The sequence below is a fragment of the Anas acuta genome, chromosome 19 (genome assembly GCF_963932015.1).
Source record: "Anas acuta chromosome 19, bAnaAcu1.1, whole genome shotgun sequence".
NCBI lineage: Eukaryota > Metazoa > Chordata > Aves > Anseriformes > Anatidae > Anas > Anas acuta.
Window position 1 is genome coordinate 7668289 of NC_088997.1, and position 18983 is coordinate 7687271.

The window sequence follows — 18983 nt, forward strand, 5'->3', positions numbered from 1 at the left end:
TCTTACTTGAAAGGCATCAAAACAAACAGTGGACACCAATTAGGAACCATTCCTCTCTTTTAGCACTTCCATATGCGATGGGTAGTGTGGTGTGTGCTACAAAAACCGCTGCTGTAAACACACCCCACCCTTCCTCCACCACCTCGGACAGGAATTTCTGCAACCGAGAGAAACAGGGTGGAGATTTGGGGGGATAATGTTTTTAAGATTTTTGTACTCACCACATTCACAGGACTGACAGCATTACATGTCACGGCCTCCTCTTTTCCAAAAGGAGGACAACGCTGGCAGCAACATCGTGAACTTCCCAGCACGCTCCACATCAGTCCAAAGTCTCCTTGTCCTGGACAGAAGCGATGGCTTAGCTAAGTCCTACGGCCTTCTGGCTTCTTCACCTGGCTCTGAACAATAGCAACCTGCTCTGTTTACACAAAAATGCTTCCTCAGGCTCATCCTTCCTCTATTAATGAGCGAATGACATCAACACATCCCACTGGAGGGGGATGGGAAGGAAGGCAGGTTGCAAGAAGTAGCAGCAATCAGAAGATGTCTCCAGATTTGGGTACTCGCAGTCAAAGGACCCAGCCCTTACACAGAGCCCACCGCATGCAGAAGCAGCAAATATGCCACATGGGACATCTCCCCAAGCTCTCAATGCCCTTGTTAGTGCGCTCGTACCTTTTAAACCTCAGACTTCTCCAAAACAAGAGAAGCATGTTTTACACAACGCTTACATTAGGATAACCTCTATGAACTGGTCTCCAAGGCAGATCATCCTGAAATCTGCAGTTTATGAAGATGGAATATTTAAAAAGAAAATAGAAAAAAGGAACATCTACTGGATAAATTACTGTATCCTAAAACACACACGATTCAAGAAGGAAATTACAATGAAGACAACACTATCCAGACCTTGCATGGACTCTCCAGAAATCAGGCCTCAAGTTTTATTCCTAAGTAGTTCAAAAGCTTATCCAGGTATAAAAGTTACAATGGGTAACTGATCAACTAGGGATGTGTTTATGACTGCTTATACAAATCTAACAATATTTCTTAAAGGATTTTAAGTCCACTGTCACTAAATCTTTGGTCACAAAAAACAAACAAACAAACAAAAAACCATACAGGACCCAAAGTCTCCATGCTTCTGCTCTGTTGGCTGTTCAAATTGTTCCATGGGCAAGCAGAAGTTGGTAAAGAAGCCCCACATGCTTGTCTCTTTTTAGACAAAAATTAGCTGAAACCTGCCAGTACAGTGAGAAAGGATCCAGGCAGGGAAGACAGAGCCTCGCAGCCTGGTCCCGTACTAGCCCTATCCATGGTAGGGTTACGTTCACTCCTGATTAGAAGTAGAAGAAATGAATAGGAAAGCATTAGGTATAAATAGATGTGTCTGTCATTTGTGAGTTAAGAAATATGTAGTACTAAGAGGAACAGAAAACATCCATCGTGTTTGAGAAAGCGAGCAAATAACTTATCAAACTAAAAAAAAAATAAAAAGATTCTTTCCACACCACAGTAATTTGATGGGAGCTAAAAAATGGGACAACGCAACAGTACGGCATACAGCTTTTCTAATTATGTTAAAATAACATCTGTAGATATTTAGCACTCCAAATATTTTGACATTAGGTGCTGAATAAAATTCTCCCTGTTCAGATTAAAAAGGTCCAAAAAACATTAAACGGCTCAGATGCTGGAATGCAGTGTCAATGTCTTTGGAAATCTGTCAGGGATTTTATTTTATTTTTGACTGTATATCGAAAGAGAAGATGAACATTTAGAAATTGTTTAAGTAGTCACACAGCACTGATGCCAGAAAGCTCTCTCAGCAGGCTGCATATTCTTCCAACTGTGACCACACACTCCAGGAACTCCTCAGAAAATTTGATCAAGGGTGACACATGTTCTGCCTGCAGCCAGAGGTTGCTGCATGGTCAGCAGGCATGGGAGTGGATCAGAATCGGGTGACACACTGCACAGTCAGGAGACTTCTGGTGGCCCTTCTGCATTATACTGAAGAGGAAACCAGGAACACAAGCATCTGGAGGTATATTATGTGGAGAAGTAGGAAATATGTGCTATTGAGGAAAATATTAGTAGATATTATCCAGCCCCAGTGTACCGTAGGTATGCAAATACCATTCCTCAGAAAGCCACCTTGATGCATCAGCAGTTCCATCAAGGATGATCAACGTGTTTTGATGTTTTTTTCCACAAAAAAAAAATAAATACTTGAAGATAAGTCTACAGAGTTAGTTACCACATTTTACTACCTACTTACCTCTTTATTAATTAGATGAATATTAGGACGTGCAGGTTGTAGTCAGAACATTCACAGAGCAAACGTAGCTAACAAACATTAAACTTGAGATGAAAAGGTATTTCCAGAAGTAGGTTTACTACGAGGAAACACATTTTGCTCTCATATTGAGACCTTTCTTTCAGACACATTTCACTAACGGAATTAAAGCCATTCTCTAGCAGAGAAATACACACACATGCAAGAATATGTGCTAGATCCAGACTTGAAAGGAAGCAGCCTCAGTTTGCAAAGCATTTGCAGCATTAACTGCCCTGCTAACCAGACAGCACTATGCTGATAACCTCTGGGAAGATTTCCCCATTCAAATAAAGTTTTCGCTTTATGGCAGCAATAGACAGACTCCATCGCTTCCAAATGGTGGTGGCTACAACCAAGAGGGAGTAACAGGAAGGAACTGATGTACTGGAACAGAGAAACTCCACAAGCTCAGCTCCTGAACAGAATTACCGTGATGGTCAGTGTTACTCCACAGTCACCATGTTGTGCTTTCACAGACTGACAGGTCTGTGTTTAACAATCCACAGGGAGCAAACTAAGACCTGAGTAATGAGGTCCCACCAACGCCACACTCAACATTAAAATTAAAGACCTAAAAGTTTGAAAGCCCATGAAAGTGCTCTAAAAGCTTTAAGTCTCACAGTCTCATCAAATTTTGTTATAACTGCGTTTGCTAGCCTAAGATTTTCCCAGCAGTTTTGTTCCACATTTCTCCTCCTGAATCCAAAAAACTTTCTGAACAGGCAGCAGAAGGGTTTTGTGCTCTCGCATACCAAGAGGAAAGGTCCTATTTTCTTATGCTGCTTTGAAAACTGTAAGCCCATGGGAAATTAACAGGTTTGGAAAATATCAGGATAAGATACAAACAATAGTTTTAATTAAAAAGTAGATTAAGAAATCCAAGAACTGGAAGAGGTGTGGGAAGGAGTAAATTCTCAAATTAAAACATTACTTGAACAAGACCGTTCAAATTTCCTATCCTCCTTGTATTCCTATGGTGTTTTACCAAAAAAAAAGAAAAATAAAACACCACATACTGAACCCACAACCAAAAAGAAACATCAAAACAAAAGCTTGGAGTCCTAATGGAATCACTTTAGAGGTGCCAAGGTTAGTCTGGAGCTGCTTCTTGCCCAAATAGCTAAGCTGTCTCCCATCAATCTACTTCTGGGGTAAATAGGATACTGGCTACTATCCCAAACTCAAGCAATGCAAACAATCAAGAAAGAAATCTATGCGATATTCATAAAGTAAAATAAGATATTGCCTAGCTGGAGAGCTCTAAGGCTTTGCTGAGCCCCTGAACTTCTTAGGGACACTTTTCCACTCCCAAGAGATTACACTTGCCTTTGAACTTTCAGCCATATAGAAAAAAGGCTGAGTTGAAATGTCAGCATCATCTTGGATTCAAATCAATCAGCTTGATGCATGATTGCAATAGCTAAACCACTTCACCTCTGCACTGCCCTCGTCCATATGTTCTTTATATCAGCAGTCAGCAGACTGGGTGGCTCAGTGGATTCATTTCCTGTCCTAGGCTTGGGCTCCAGTTTAAACAAAACAAAATAAAAAAAAAAGGAAAACTGAAAAATAAAAATTAGCATCTACTGACAGTTAAATTCACCAGACTTGTTTGCATCAAGTCTTTCTCTGTCCAAGACAGTTGAAACAAACCCTTCAGTAAGTCCTGGTACAGCTGATGAGTTAGTCAAAAATCTGTTCAACTAGCTGGTCACAGCTCTACAAAAACAGCAAAAGAACTAGAAACCTTTCAGATGTTGACATACCCTTGGGTGAGAAGGCGGCAGCAAAGGGACAGGGGGAGAGCCCTGAACAATGTTGGCTTTAAAAAGAAAGCAGATTACCAAGGTGGGGATGGCTGCTTCTAAATTAATAACCCACTGAGCAGCAAAATCTCCACCCACTCTCCGGGCTGGACTTCCTCCAGATGATGCTCTTCTTCAGCTCCAGTGCAAGAGTTAAATTCCCAAGATAATGTAAATCTAAACAACGTGCTACCTTCAGCATTAACATAGGTGCCTGCCAGCTGGTGACAGTTAAGTGGTTACTTTCTCAAGCTAAACTTATTAGCTAAGGGTCAGGACACTTTGTAGTGCTCAAATTGCGTTTAACAGCTTGCTCTATTGGCATGCAGTCTGTTACCAGGGAAGGAGAGATTTCTTATTGTGGGTGTGTTACAGCAAACCAGTCACATCAGGAGTCTGCCATCATCTGGGGCTGGCCATCCCCACTGTATTGTCACGTCTGGAAATATCTGCACTACAGCGTTTGAGTGATTGCAAGTTCTTTGACTGTTTCCTTGCTTTGTCCTCCCACCACCTTATCTTCCTCCATAAAATGCTAAATGAAGTAAAACAAAGAAAAAGGGCAATGAAGGCCTCCTAAAAAGACAGCTAGTAAAAATAATCCATCTTCCAGATAGGCTACAGTGGCCCCCCCAAAGACACTGTTACAGAACAGGACAAAAAAGGATGAAGCATCAGCCCCGCTCCCTGGGGATTAAAGCAGCAGGCAATGGCTGGGATGCCTCAAGCTGCAAAAGGCACCACCAGTCCACAGGGACCCCATAGCTGTGCCCACGCACATACAACTCCCCAAACTACTCTGTGCTTGATCAGTCCGTTATCTCCTGGCTTAAGCTGCCCTGTTCACAAAGATGCAACCTTTCTACTCCAGAGAGCATTGGAAAAGCAAACATCTTCTTTCTGTCTCTGGAAATAGGCAGCATCTCGACGCAGAAGTGCAAAGCCATTGTGGTTGCCATTCTGTTGACAGTGGAGACAGTGGCTGTCAGAAAATCAGAGCATTTGCTACACAGCAAGAACACAAGTCAAAAATAATGAAGGCCCAATCTGCCTTTAATCACATCTACCTCACAACAACTTCAAAAGCTCCCGCTGCACAAATGAAATATTGAGATGAAATCTAATTGATACCCAAAACGTGACAATATTTTGAGACTCTACCCCGCTAATTTGCTGCAGCTTCACAATTGCACTGTTCTTGTATTGTTTGTCTAGCTCTGGTTTTTGTCTGCTGTTTGCAGTAAGACCCACACTGATGTAAGCACCCTACCCTCTCACCATTCACAGTGGGAGAGAGCGCAGAAAGGAACGAGTACAAAACGCTTTGCAACAGGTTGCCAAATGTACCAACTAGTACTGCCAAAAGGCCCTAAAAAGTCTTTTCATCCTCTTCTACTTACAGTTCCAGGTGACACTACCATTAAGGACTTGTATAAGGATCAAGTTAAGCACTTTGATTTTAAAACTGCTGCCTCTGGACATCCACTAGAATCAATATTGCTGCTAGAAAGTAAAGTGGCACAACTCTGCTCTACTAGAAAGGGCTCTTTTTTCTTTCTTTCAAGAATATGGGACTGTCAGTAGCTCCAGATGTTTTATGGAGGGAAAAAAAAGTAAAAAATAAAAGCTAAAAAAGAGCTCCTACATGAAAGTGCGAGCTTGCTACTGGCTTTCTGCTTGCACTCCGCAGCCCGTATCCGAGCCCAAATGCACAGTTCCACCTTGAAAGCCGGCCGTGTAAAATTGTCACCTCGTTCCACAGCCCTGCTCCTGCGAGATCACTGCTGACTTTCTCAAACAAGCTTATGTTGGCTTTTTATTTCCACTGAACTCTGCTGAGACAGATCTGGCACAGCGGGAGGGAGCTGGATTCTCTCCTTTACACCGGCAGCACCACTGCGCTGTAATCGCTCACACCTGTCCAAACCCACAGGCAGGACTGGGCTGCACACACGGGCTTCTCGGGCCCCTGGTCAGGTCCTCGGGCAGGCTGAGCCCCGGCTACCTGGGGAATAACAATTCTGCCCCCATCCTGAGCATCCCTCTCCCCTGCCGCGACAGGTAAAAAGCCAAGCTGAACGCAGCGAGTTCTTTCCCAAGCTCACTTCTTTCAGCAGTGTGAAATGTTGAATTTCAGCTAAAACACAAAGCTCTCCCCTGCACACTTCAATGTAGGGCAGCTCTGCCACACCTTAGACTTCTCTGGAGCTTCTGGGAAGCTATTGTTTCCTCAACAGCCTGAAGGGAGCTGCTGTCTGTAACCATCTTTGCAACTGTGACAACTTCCTACTTGGAGATTTGCCTGAATTGTGTGATGAGCACAATGAAAATAAGCCGTAGCTACAAGCTGCAGTCTTAAGAGATGTTCAGTGCTCCCGGTGACCCCTTGCCAGCCAGCAGAGGCTGGCAGCAGGGACCTGATGCAAACGAGCAGAAAACCTCAATCCTCTTTCTCTCCCATCCATAAACCATGAGCGGAGACTCAGCTGATGCTTTGTGCCTACAAATGAATTTTGGTGGAGAAGCAGACCTTGTTTCTAAGTCCCAGAAGCAACAGTTAAAGCAGAGAACAGCAGGAAGGAAAATATAAAAACATGCCCTTTTTATGCATCATGATGAAACAGGGAAAAGATTTTCCCTTCTAGCTCTGGCAAGAGCCCTGTATTTTCTTCTATGTGAAGGAACAGGCACCAAACCCAAAACTGTGTTTTATATCCACTGTGCAACCTGAATGTTGTACCAAAAAGGCAGGGAGAGGGTGAGAAGAAGGAGGTGCCTCGTTTAATTCAGTCCTCTGGAAACACATATTGTGTCTGGACCTTACAAGCATAAATCTTACAGGCAGCCATTCAAGGACCAGCTTTCATCAGCTACAGCAACTGATGGTGATGACAGCAGACGTGGAAAAGACACAACACTGACATGGTGAAGGCACGTTTCCTGAAGTGGGTACACCAAATACAGACACATCTATAAGGAGGGCACCCCTGAGTATCCATTTCTGTATTTCTCTTCTTCTTCTTCAGGCTTATTTGCAAGCATTTAGCGTGGACTGATTTCCAAGATCACCCTTTGGACCTTGTGTGCAAGCCCTCAGATAATGATGAGGAGTGAAGAGAATAGGTAATTTGCTCCTGTGTTTGAGAGGCACGAAGCAAATGAACAAACCCAGCTCAACCCATATTGTCGATCCACACGTGCCCCTTTGTGCTCTGTAAGAGCGGATGCGTTGCTGGATGACTTACCCTCTTCGCAGTTGCTCCCCGTGAAGCCAGGACAGCACCTCCACTCCAGCGTGGTCACAGTTCGGTAGGACATTTTGTACGTGGGCCTGATAAGAGTCCTGTAACTAACACAAGCAAGCAGTCAGTAGGACGCACTTTTCTACCAAGTCACAGCACATCTTCCTTCCCAGAACATCCTCAGCGCACCCAGTCACCCCCAGCTGCAGGAAAGAAAAAAAAAAAAAAAAAAAAAAGACGCTTAAACTAACAGAACAAGTGTTTACTACAGCATGGATATGATTCTCCAGCCCTTATTTTTCTCCTTAAGCCCTCATACTCTTGGTTCTTCCTCTCCCCCAGGTAACACCAGTGTGCTTTATGGTGCTCTCATCACTAGGAAGTTCTTTCAAGTAGCAGAGATGATGACTCATTTCCCTTGCTCTATCTCCATGTGGATTCTCTGATGTTTAGCCTTTCTTTGCTAAGTACTCAGAGTTTCCAAGACATTATTTCCACAAAAATTGCATAAATCTCTGTCAAATGTCTTCCTTTCTCCCACCCCTGCCACTTAGACCTGGGGTCTACTAACACACCTGCATGCCACATCATGCCACAACACCACATCAGCGATCTGCGTGCAGCCTTTTCCCAGTTAGCAAACCCATGTCTCTGTTTTCTCTATCTGAAATAGGGTCACACTCTTCCTCAGCACAGCCGAGGTTCTGCAGGACACCTTCTGCTCTGCGGATAGCACACAGCATCCTCGGGGTTCCATTTAAAGCCATGCCCCACTGGAAAACAGAAGGCTGTCTGCAGACACGAGCAGATCGTTGCAAGGCACCAGCTTTGCCTTCTGGAGTCAATGCAAGACTGACAGTCGCATAAGATCCAGCTTTTGTTTTAAAACACTGGCCCTTCAAAGCTGACAAATCGGAGTTTTTCCCACACGCAGCCAGACAAGTCACTGCTGCTATTCATGCAGTTGAAAGAAAGCACAGAAGTTGTACTCTACAAGTTCCCCTCAAAATTCCTACTCGTACTTAACGGCCAAAGGAATTTGGCAGGCACAGGGAGAGGCTGAAGCACTGGGATTACGGCGCTGCAGACTGCAGCTTTCTGCTTCTCTCTCAAGGCTGGGCAGACGCAAGCCCAGAGCCTCCAGGTCTCCACAGGGAAGAGCATCCCCAAGCAGCACCGAGAGCCTCCAGGTACACGGTCACAGCCTGCCCTGCCTACAGCTCTGCCCCAGCCCAGCTGTGCAGAAGGCCAAGCCAGGGCTAGATGTCTTATGAACCTAACCTAAATGCCTCTGGGAAGCGCAGCAGGCACGTGTACATCCGAGACAGCACAGCAGTGACAGCAGTGCTGCTAATCTGAAGAGCAGTAACATGCACTTACCAGGAGAGGCTGCCCATGTATGGCTTGGAAAACAGGCAGCATCTCACTCGTGGGTAACAGGCTTTGGGGACCTCATTTCTCAGGAAGCTGTGGCTGATTATTTATGCCAGCTGCCAAACACAGAAACCAACTTCTCCCATAGCCACTGGATAAGAGGATCTGCACGAGCTTCTTCCTGAGCACGCAGCCGCCTGCGCTGGGAACAGCATTGCCCAGGGATGGGAGAGCAATGCTGTCTCCCTTGTACGTTATGTCTCCACCCTCCAAGTTGCCAAGAAGCACACCAGTTACTGCTAATTCCAGCAACTGTGATCCAGGCACTTGTCTAATAAGGGCTGGACAGAGCCAGCTCATTCCACCTAGCACTTCTCATCCCTGCATTCAGTGGCATTCAGGAGTCTGCAGCCACAAGCAACCCCAAGGACTTGGCACCGTGTTGGTGTACGTGGTGTGTTTTGCTTTTGTTTGGGTTTTGCTTTTAAAACAGAAGGACCTAAGTCACAGAGGCTTGAAATCTCTTTCTGAGCATCTCTCAGAACAGCTCTGGCAAACTTCAGGAGCTGAACCCAAGTCTCCCAACTCCCAGCCTTGGAGTTGGACTTGAGACGTCTTTCCACACTTAAGCCCCGAACCATCAGTCAGAAGTTCATGACTTTGTCACTAACACCACAGTTGGATTTGACCTTGAGATGAAAGTCTCCAGTCCTGTTACCAATGTCTGGAGCCAGCCAGTCTCCAACCACACCGTGATTTTAAAACCATGTTTCTGCCAACACCAAGATGTTAAAGCTCTCTCAAACTTCATTATGAAGTGTGGAGAGTAGCTTGAGCCAGACTGGAATCTTGGCAGCAGTTCTGTGATGGGGAAGTAGCTGTAGTTTTAATCCTCAAACGAGAGAGGACTTCTCAGGGCATGACAAACTTAGAGCTCAAGCATCACAGCCTACCACCCACCCTGAATTTCCTGGAAGAGTCCTGCCGTTTGCAGCTCTGTTCAGCATTGTGCAAGTCAGGCACGTGAAGGAGTCCCAGCTTGCTACCTCCACTTTGCTTTCACGTTGCTCTCCTCTTCAGAGCATCATTTGGTGACATGGCACCAAGGTCTGCTATGACAATCTCACCGCATCACACCATGGATATTTCTAGCTGCTGTTTGAGGAGGGGAGTAAAGAAAACTCCTCTAACAAAGCATAACCTGTGCTTCTGATAACCAAAGCATTCCTTTCACATTCATGTTGCTCTTGCACTCAAAGGAGAGGAAAAGCCATGCAAAAAGAAAAGAGGGTGCCTTTGAAAGATAAGCCTCAGAATGAAAATGTGTGGAAAACATAATGGGTAGGAAAAGGGGCTGGTAGGGGAATAGGAAAGCCTTACCCTTGGATGCCACCTGGGCCACAAACACTGGCACAGAAATACTGCAAAACCACGGTAAGAGAGGAGGTTAGGACAAGCTACAACCTGCACTTCTTTTGTTCCCAGGGAGCTGAAGGGCATGCTCAGCACCTGCAGTCCCGTTCAGCAGAAGACCTCTAAGCACAGAGAAGCGAGCTACCAACACCACTGCAAGAACACACATCATTTACCAGCACTCTTGCTGAGGCTCACAGCCAAATCCCAGGGATCAGGGCAGCATGGGAGGAGGAACCCAAAAATCTCAACCAGCAGCCATCATCATTACTAGATCAGAAAGGATTGGGAAAGCCAGGACTCCAAGCGTCCACCTTCCCCTGCAACTATTCCCATGGCAATGAGGTATCAATCCAGTAGATCCAACCCTGTCTGTGGTTATATAGCTATCATCTTTGGAGTACTAAAAATCCTTCTGAGTTAAAAAATAAATAAATAAATGAATAAATAAGTGCTAACTCTGCATTAAAAGATCAGAACAAAAAACTTCTGGTACTTCTCCTAATATCTGGGGCACATGGCCTGATTTATGGACATGCCAAAAAACCTGAAACGCCTTGTGGAAAATCAGCACGTTCTGAAGTCACACTTCCAATTTGTCAGGCTGCACGCTCATATCCTGCAATGCTTGGGTGCCCTGGAGAGATGGGAGGTTGGGAAGGGCTGGGCAAGCGTTGACATAGAAAAGAGTATCCTGTGGGTATATCCCCGCAACATATCCAAGGAATCCATTTCCCCAAGAAGCTATTAAGAACACATCCGATTCCCAACACCATCCCACTCCAGGCAGACCATGATAACTACCCCCTAAAGCCTACCAGGCACTGGTTACACCAGGTTCTCTACAGATCACCCACAGGATACCTTCACCCCAAACCAGAGCCACAGCAGACACAGGGGCAGAGAGTGCCTTTATCATCATCTTGGTACTTACAAGCATGGCAGAAACTACCACGCTCTGAATTTTTTGTTCCCTGCAGTCCTGCCAGCCTTCCCAGCACAAAGCCTGCAGATCCCCAGGTAAGAACATAACCAGGGTTTCAAATACGCTCCTTCAGACACCAGACAAAAACCCAAACCTGCAGCTGCAGGACTGCTGGAGGCCATTGCACATGCCAAGCCTTTGCCAAAGGGGAGGAAGGGAACTTGTTTTCAGTTTGCTCTTTTCTGGTTTGCACAACTTATCTACAGCCTAAAACCCAGAAAACTGGCACCTATATGCCTCCCACCTCATGCTAGGCAAAGCATTAAGCCTGTAGCAATTGAGCCTTCAAAAGCAGAGCAGACCAAAATGGATGATCCTGCAGAATTCCTTCTTTATTATTCAGCAAACTAGCTTGTAAAATACCCCAAGGAGCAGAAATGTGCTCAGTTTAAATAAAAGTTTAAACTTTTTTTAAACTACATCCAAAAATATGGAACAGCAAGAACAATCCAGGCAAGACATATAGCCTGCTTACATTAAAAATACCATCAAAAGCACATACCTGTGATAAGCCACACCACATAGAATGCCAAGGGGTGAAAAAGATGCAATGGATGGCAGTCAGCAAGGCACTGCAGCTGATGGGGATTGTCTTTACTGCAAGAACACTCTCCCCTTCCACCTCTGCCCATCTCTGAGCAATGTTCAAAGACGACTGGTAAGAAACTTGTTTGAGGTTTCAATGTTTAAGGTTTCAATGGCTCTTGCTGAAGCATGGGAGCCAGGTAAGACCATCCCTGTACAAGCCAGCTATGGGTTTCCAGAAAAGTGTCCAGATTCTCTGAAGCCAGACAGTGCTACAGAGAGTGGATGCTCAAAGGCTAGAGTGAAATGGAGCTATATGACCACTAAGCACAGCAAAAAATAGATAAAAACCTCACACAGCCTTGCTGGGAACAATCATTCTTTTAGGATCAAGTAAGAGAGGAGTCGGAATATCCTACCATAATCTGAAGAAGCAGGCTTCTGGATTTGATATATGGATTTTCATAGAAACAGTTTGTAGAGGTAAATTTTTGCCTTCCAAAGGTAGTGCATGAGCTGTCAGGCTGTTCTCACATGCTCTTAACTCCAGAGATACTATTTTACTGTCCACAATAGTCACACACACAGGCTCTACACAAAATTGGGCTCATTTTGCCCCATCAGGGCAAGAAATTGTCCTGCTCTCAAAGTCATAAGCCATAGTAAGGCAAAGGAAACACTAACTCATAACATATTCTCATCTCTCAGGAGAGGTAACATCGCTTGACAAAAGGCACAGGAAGACATAAAACCTCCTGCAACTAAACACAGGTCTTAAATCCGTGCCTAGTCTATGAAACCATCATTCTCCATGAGCCTCAGGAGGGTTGAGTCCCAGGTATGGTAGAATTGTGCGTTAGCCTACAGGTGCTGCAACAGGACTGCTCAGAAGAAGGGTCACCATTCGGGTGCCTGGGTTTACCGGCAGCTGGGTGCAACCATGAAGGCAGACTCGCAGTGATTAGGTTGCCACTGAAACACCAAGCAAGAGACTTTATCCCTTCCTTCAGACAGATGAATAGCATGCAACTTTTCTAAGTACATTAGGAGCTTCAGCCAGACTGCTGGAAAGCTGCCTGTTCGCTTCGTAGTGTGACAAAGCAAAGGCATATCCTACGGCACGCAGAAGCTGAAGCCTTCACAACACAAATGGAGAGAGTTCAAGAGCAGAAATCTGCTGAAGGAAAGCCTCCAGCCAAGACCACTCCAAAGCAACTCAGCACCCAAGCTAAATAAAGAGTCTGGGGTGGAGGGCAAGAAGAGAGCAGCTCATCCCATCCCCGCCAAGATGACGACACTCCTGCAAAAAAAGCACAGCTGCCGGCTTCCCAAGAGCAAGTGAACAGACAGCAAGGACATCGCGCAACCAAAGCTGCTGGGCTGGGGATCTCACAGATACTCCCCTGTCAAATGCCTGACCCTCAGCGGCAGTTTGTGCAATGAGGAAAAGAAACACAGCACGAATGAATGGGAGACAGGAAATTGACTAAATCCGTGTCTGGCCACGCTGATGTCTGCTTGTAAGCAGCGTCTCTCTACCAGAGAGCCCCTCTCAGCTGTCACCGCGCAGTTGAGAGATGCCTTTTTTTTTGGCTGGCGTCCCTTTTGCTAGTGAGCAGCCTGATAACGGGTGCTGGCAGAATGAAGGCTCTCCCTGATACGGTTGACTCCCTGCAAACAAGGAGATGAAAACAGTTTATTTCAAGTCACAGCTGGGAAAAATACTATAAAGCCAAAAATAATGCCAATAGCTTACTGACAATTTGCTCCCAATCAAGCATAACACCGCGTGAATCTGCCTGTGCATCCCCTTCAAGCACAGGCACCAGAAATCTTGCTGATAGAAGAACTGAAGGGCCAGAAGATCATTAAGTCTGTCCTTCAGGCAAAAGGGAAACTTGTCTATATAGTACCTGAGCGACCACAGGGACACAGAGAGTGAGATCACATCTAGCCATGGACAGACTTTGAGTAAGCCTGACACACCCCAGAGAACAGACTTGCAGAACGCTGAAGCCACAGAGGTGCTGATACAGAGTAGGAAAGGAGGAAACAAGTTATTTGATGGGAACAAAGCATTGGTTGGGTAAAGTACTCTTGCTGGAGCTGTCTTCTAGTGCAGATACATGCAAGTTTATGGCAGCACTGAGAACTGTAGATAAAATAGAGAAGTTCCTTCATATTACAGGAACAAACTTGAGGACTGGTGATCTACAGAAGGCAATAGGTAATAGGTTTAGTGACACAACACATTTTTTGGTTCCCTACCCGTGAAGCACGTGCAGGTTTCCTCCTGAGGTTTGTGATAGTGTCCTGTCCTCACACTTCCCATTTGATACCATTTACTGCTTTCCTCTGTTGAATGTATCTGAGAATATCCTTGGTACCAGGAATTGAACCATTCTGGAATTCAATCCTGCAGTACCAGTATTAGATGAAACATGAGCACGGGTGACCTTTGCCATTAGAGGCTAAAGGCACATGGTGGCTAAGTGGACAGCCCACAACTGTTATGCCACTTCTCTCATTCTTTTTTGGGGAAAGAGTTGGTTTGAAACACAAAAAGAGGCAGTATTTGCCCTGACTGCAGTGCCAATACTCATAGATGCTTTTGCCCTGCACAACAGACTCATCAAAGGAAAGAAAAAAATGAAAAAAAGACTCTTAAAAGCAGGGCAGCAGCGTCACCCAAAGCTTTCAGACATGTGAAGGTAGCTTCTGGGATTTGGGATAGTTCTTTGTTTTGAAAAACTAAGTATAGAATGACTCTCAAGCCCAGTAGTTACTGCAGAAACTGACACAGGACACCTGAGTTTAATTTTCTGCTCTGACGAGTATTCTGTTCATCTTCAATGTGAGCTTTCAGAGACTTCTCCTAGGAAGTCCTGCAGCTTGGAGGCTGGTATAAGCTTGCCTTTCTCTTCAAAGTCAATTTCCATGGAAAAAGAAGGAAACCACATAGAACTTCTCCACTGTTAAGGGAACTTCACTAACAAGTGAGGTGCTGAATAGAATAGGCACTCAACTGCCCTGCAACTTCAGGGAATTTCTCATTGCTATCCTTAGGAGTTTTCATCTGAAGATAGAAGATAGGTTTCACCTGAAACAGGAGAGAGAAAAGGGTTTGTTTTTTTTAAAAGACACAGTATTCATTTTATTGAAGGTGATGAGAAGTTTAGCTGTTAAAAAATAATAATTTCAGCTTGACTCCTAGACTAGAGAAAGCCAGTTATTCTCACATCCCTAGGTGCTGGCAGTGTGACACAGGCAGGCAACAGCACAGGCCCAGGAAGTAAGACTTCAACCAAAAATTTGCATGCACAAGTTGCACACCACAACATCCATCAGTTTCAGTGACTGTTTTTCATTCTATCAGAAGTCAGATGCCAAAAAGAAGCAACCACCTATAAAAGATGTCTAGGATTAGGATAATTTATTTGACAACCCACTAAACTCTCGGGATGCCTGTGGCTTTGACTTCATTGCCATTTGTTCCTGGGGCTTGCTGTCTCTTACAGCGAGAGCACAGTAAATGATAAGGAGCTGGCATGTGCTGCTCCAGCTTTACCTTTGCTGATAACTGGGTGGGCTCCAGCACTTGCCAGCAGCCTTCTGGAGGTTATTGGGAATGAGAGGTGCAGGGTCTCTCTCTTTTTTTTGTGTCACATGATGCATAATTAGGACAAATTATATACTCATACCCTCAGAAGGGTGCTGTTGGCTCTGGGTCCTCCCGCTTGTAAAGGGAGCAGAGCATTAGCATCTTCCCATCTCTTCTGGAAGGTTTCTTCCAGTGATCATCTTCCAGAAATGCAGCTCCCATCAGCTGAGGTTTCATCAGCTAAGAACTTAAATATTAATAACTCCAGCTTCCTTGTGTTATTTTTCACATAGAAAGAAAAATTGAGAAGTCTGCTGCCATTCTGCATTGTTTCCAAACAATTGGACTCGTCAAGCAAATGAACCAAGCTACATTTCAAACTGAAAACATTTTGTGAATAACAATGTCACAATGGCAGACAACTCCTAAAGTCTCGGGGTTAATAACGTAAGAAACAATGTATAAGAGTAACTGCAGGAGCCCGCAAAAAGGATTTTTACCAGTAACATGATCAATTGTTTAGTACTCATGAAACTGCAGTTATATTAACAAGGAAAAATATGCAAGATTTTTGGCAAGTTTGGGAGACAAGGTGAAAGCTCACAAGTTTCTAATGACAATTATGTGTGTAAAACGTCTGGGAAATTAAAAAGCTTCAACAGAAGTTTGGCCATGACAGTGTAAAATATTAAGTGTTTCAACCACAGCCTTGCATAAAACAAGACCAAAGAGACACCAAAGCAGATATATTACAAGTGAAAAAACTTAGACTGACCAGTGGCCAAATAGAAACTAGATAACCAACTGTGGTAACTGCCACATGGAAAATGTGAATTCCAGATGAAAAGAGTCCCAGGAGCAGATCAGCGCATGCAGGAGGCACATAGCCCAAGAAGATGGATCTCTGGGTATTTCTGTTGGTAGTTCAGCCACGTGCTGGCTAGGTTGTCGACTAAGAAGACCTCAAGCTGTGGCTGAACTGGAAACAACAGCAACAAAATGACTAGATTATAAGCTCAACTATGTGGGAAATTCTTGTGGAAGCGAGGTGTACATCTAGAGAACAATGACTTCTCTGTGCCAGCTCCCAGATGGGTGGGTAACGTTATTTTGCTCTGAGGATACCTTCAGAGAAGGCAGGACCCAACACCACAGACACTGTACACGGGAAGGTAGCAGCTCAGGATAGCTATTGCATTTTTTTTTTTTTTAAATATGGATCCTAAGACTGTAAAGGATTGAAAGGCCGAAGTAGACTAACAGCAGACTACACAGAAGTTGACAAGCCACTATCTCCAAGCTTTGTTTCTCATCTAGGGAGAGATGACATCGCACTTTCATGCATGTCTCTAAAGGATATGGAGACACAGGAGTAAGAGGTGCTGGATGGGAATTCCTCGCTGAGAGGATTTACCTTTGTCCAGCACTACCTGCAAGGACTTTGAGCAGAGCTTTCCAGTATATGTAATCAACATCCCCCTTAAAGATTCAGGTATGAGGACTTGATACCACCCAGTGCCATCGGGACAGTATCCCCGCTAAAACCCTGTTCAGTCACACTGTACTCTGATGGACTCTGTTTTGCTTCATGCCTAACAGCAGCCTCCTGCATGTGGACGTACAAGCTGGCATTACAACATAAGTTAGAACTGTTTCACATGGCTTGCCTCTAATACTGCACTTGCTTACATGCATGCAATGGGCATTCCTTAGTTCTATCATCATGATGTAGAAGATGGTCTGACCCACAGAGCCCACTGTACGATACTTAAAAAGCTAGGCAATTTGATGAGAAGTGCAGGAAAGTGTGTACAGGCAACGTGAGACATGAAGATTTTTACCTCACTAAGTTGGCACAAGGTCCAGGCCACCGGCAGCTCTGATAAACTCGCTGGATCACCGTTTCTGAACCATTCTGCACTTGGCAGGAAACTGTCCGTGTGACCGTGTAGTGACACCAATGCCTGTGGAAAGAAAGGACGATGTTAGCTCCAGTAAGACAGCAAGCTAAACCAACGTATTTAAGACTGCTTAACTAACTTAGTTCCCTTTTACAACAAGATTACTCAACCAGTAGGCCAAGGGAAGCCAGTAGATGTGATTTCCCTTTTACTTGAGCAAAGCTTTCAATACTGTCTCTCACGGTATCCTTCTGGACAAAGTCTCCAGCACACAGCTTGACAAGTTCATAACACGATGGGTGAGCAATTGGCTGATGGGTCAGATTCAAAGGGTTACAGTAAATGGGGCGACATCAGGCTTGTGGCCAGTCCCAGTGGGGTTCAACTGGGCTAAATGATTTGGATGAAGAAGTCAAATCCTAAGTTTTTGGATGATACTAAATTAGGGGAATCTGTTGACTCCTTGAGGGCAGAGAAATCTTCACAAATTAGAGGGCTGGGCAATCACCAACCACATGAAATTTAATAAGAGCAAAAGGCACATTCTGCACCTGGGGCAGGGCAACCCTGGATATATGTACAGACTGCGGGATGAGAGGCTGGAGAACAGCCCCACACAAAGGCATCTGGGGGTTTTGGTTGACAAGTTGAATACAAGTCAGTGTGCCCTGGCAGCCAAAAGGATCAATGGTGCCCTGGGATGATGCATCCAGCACAGCACTGCTAGCTGGTGGAGGGAAGGGATTGTCCCACTCTGCACTGCTGCAGCTTCACCTTGAACACCGTGTGCAGTTCTGGGTGCCACAAGAGAAGGACATAAACTGTTAGAGTGTCTGAAGGAGGCCAAAGATGGTGAAACAACTGGAGAGGAAGATGTAGAAGTGGCTGAGGTCCCTTCATTTGTTCAGCCCAGAGCAGGCTGAGGGGAGGCCTCATGGCAGCCTGCAGCTCCCTCACAAGGGGAGCGGAGGGGCAGGCACTGAGCTCTGCTCTCTGGGGACAGCGACAGGACCAGAGGGAACGGCATGGAGCTGGGACAGGGGAGGGTCAGGCTGGAGGTTGGGGAAAGGTTCTGCACCCAGAGGTGGTCGGGCACTGGGACAGGCTCTTCAGGTGAGCGGTCACAGCACGGTGCCCGCCAGAACTCAAGAAGCAGTTGGACAACGCTCTCAGACATATGGTTTAATTTTTAGGTAGTCCTGTGCAGAGCCAGGAAACGGACTCAGAGATCCTTGTGGGTCCCTTCCAGCTCGGGATATTCTACGATTCTATGACTGCAGTAAAAACAAAGTAACTGGGGGTGGGGTTGCTGCTTCTGCCAGCCATAATGAGCCCAACTTGCAGTCTTCCTTTCCCACCCCACCTCCTCCTCCCCATAGCTGCAGAAAGATTCCCTGCTTCTGCCAACCTGAACCACAAGAGATCCAAGTAATGCCTCTTGCTTGGTCCTCAGAGGCCAGGGTTTTACAGTACATAATTTAGTTCTGTAATTTATCATAAACAATAGGATTTTAGAGGGGAAAAAAGGAAAAAAGTCTTCCAAATCTCCTGATAGTCAGCTCCCATTGTACTGGTCTTAATTTCATCCTGCTCGTTATGGTATCGCTCCCCAGCCTCCTAGCACTCCGAGCAACATCTGAGCTGGAAACTTCTGCTGCTGGTGCAGCGGGGTTCACTGTCAGCAGGGCTCGAACAAATGGGCTGCACTGGAGAGGTTGCAGCCTAAAAACAGGCAAGACAAAGTACAGGGGAGGGAGGGACTGCAGTACTGTCTTGGCTCATAAGGGAAGAAA

At 45.3% G+C, this 18983-nt stretch overlaps 1 protein-coding gene across 6 annotated transcripts in view; it reads right to left on the minus strand.

Moving 5' to 3' along the window:
* COL26A1 (collagen type XXVI alpha 1 chain) overlaps nt 1–18983 on the minus strand; it is a 174815-nt gene that overhangs the window by 132473 nt on the left and 23359 nt on the right. For 5 of the 6 annotated variants that reach the window (XM_068655751.1, XM_068655752.1, XM_068655750.1 and 2 more), the window contains exons 2-3: nt 17131–17253; nt 7395–7498 (exon numbers count right to left, since the gene is read on the minus strand). In XM_068655751.1, the coding sequence (XP_068511852.1) occupies nt 7395–7498; nt 17131–17253 (227 nt within the window). The remainder of the gene's footprint in view (nt 1–7394; nt 7499–17130; nt 17254–18983) is intronic. The other variant, XM_068655746.1, reaches the window with a different exon arrangement.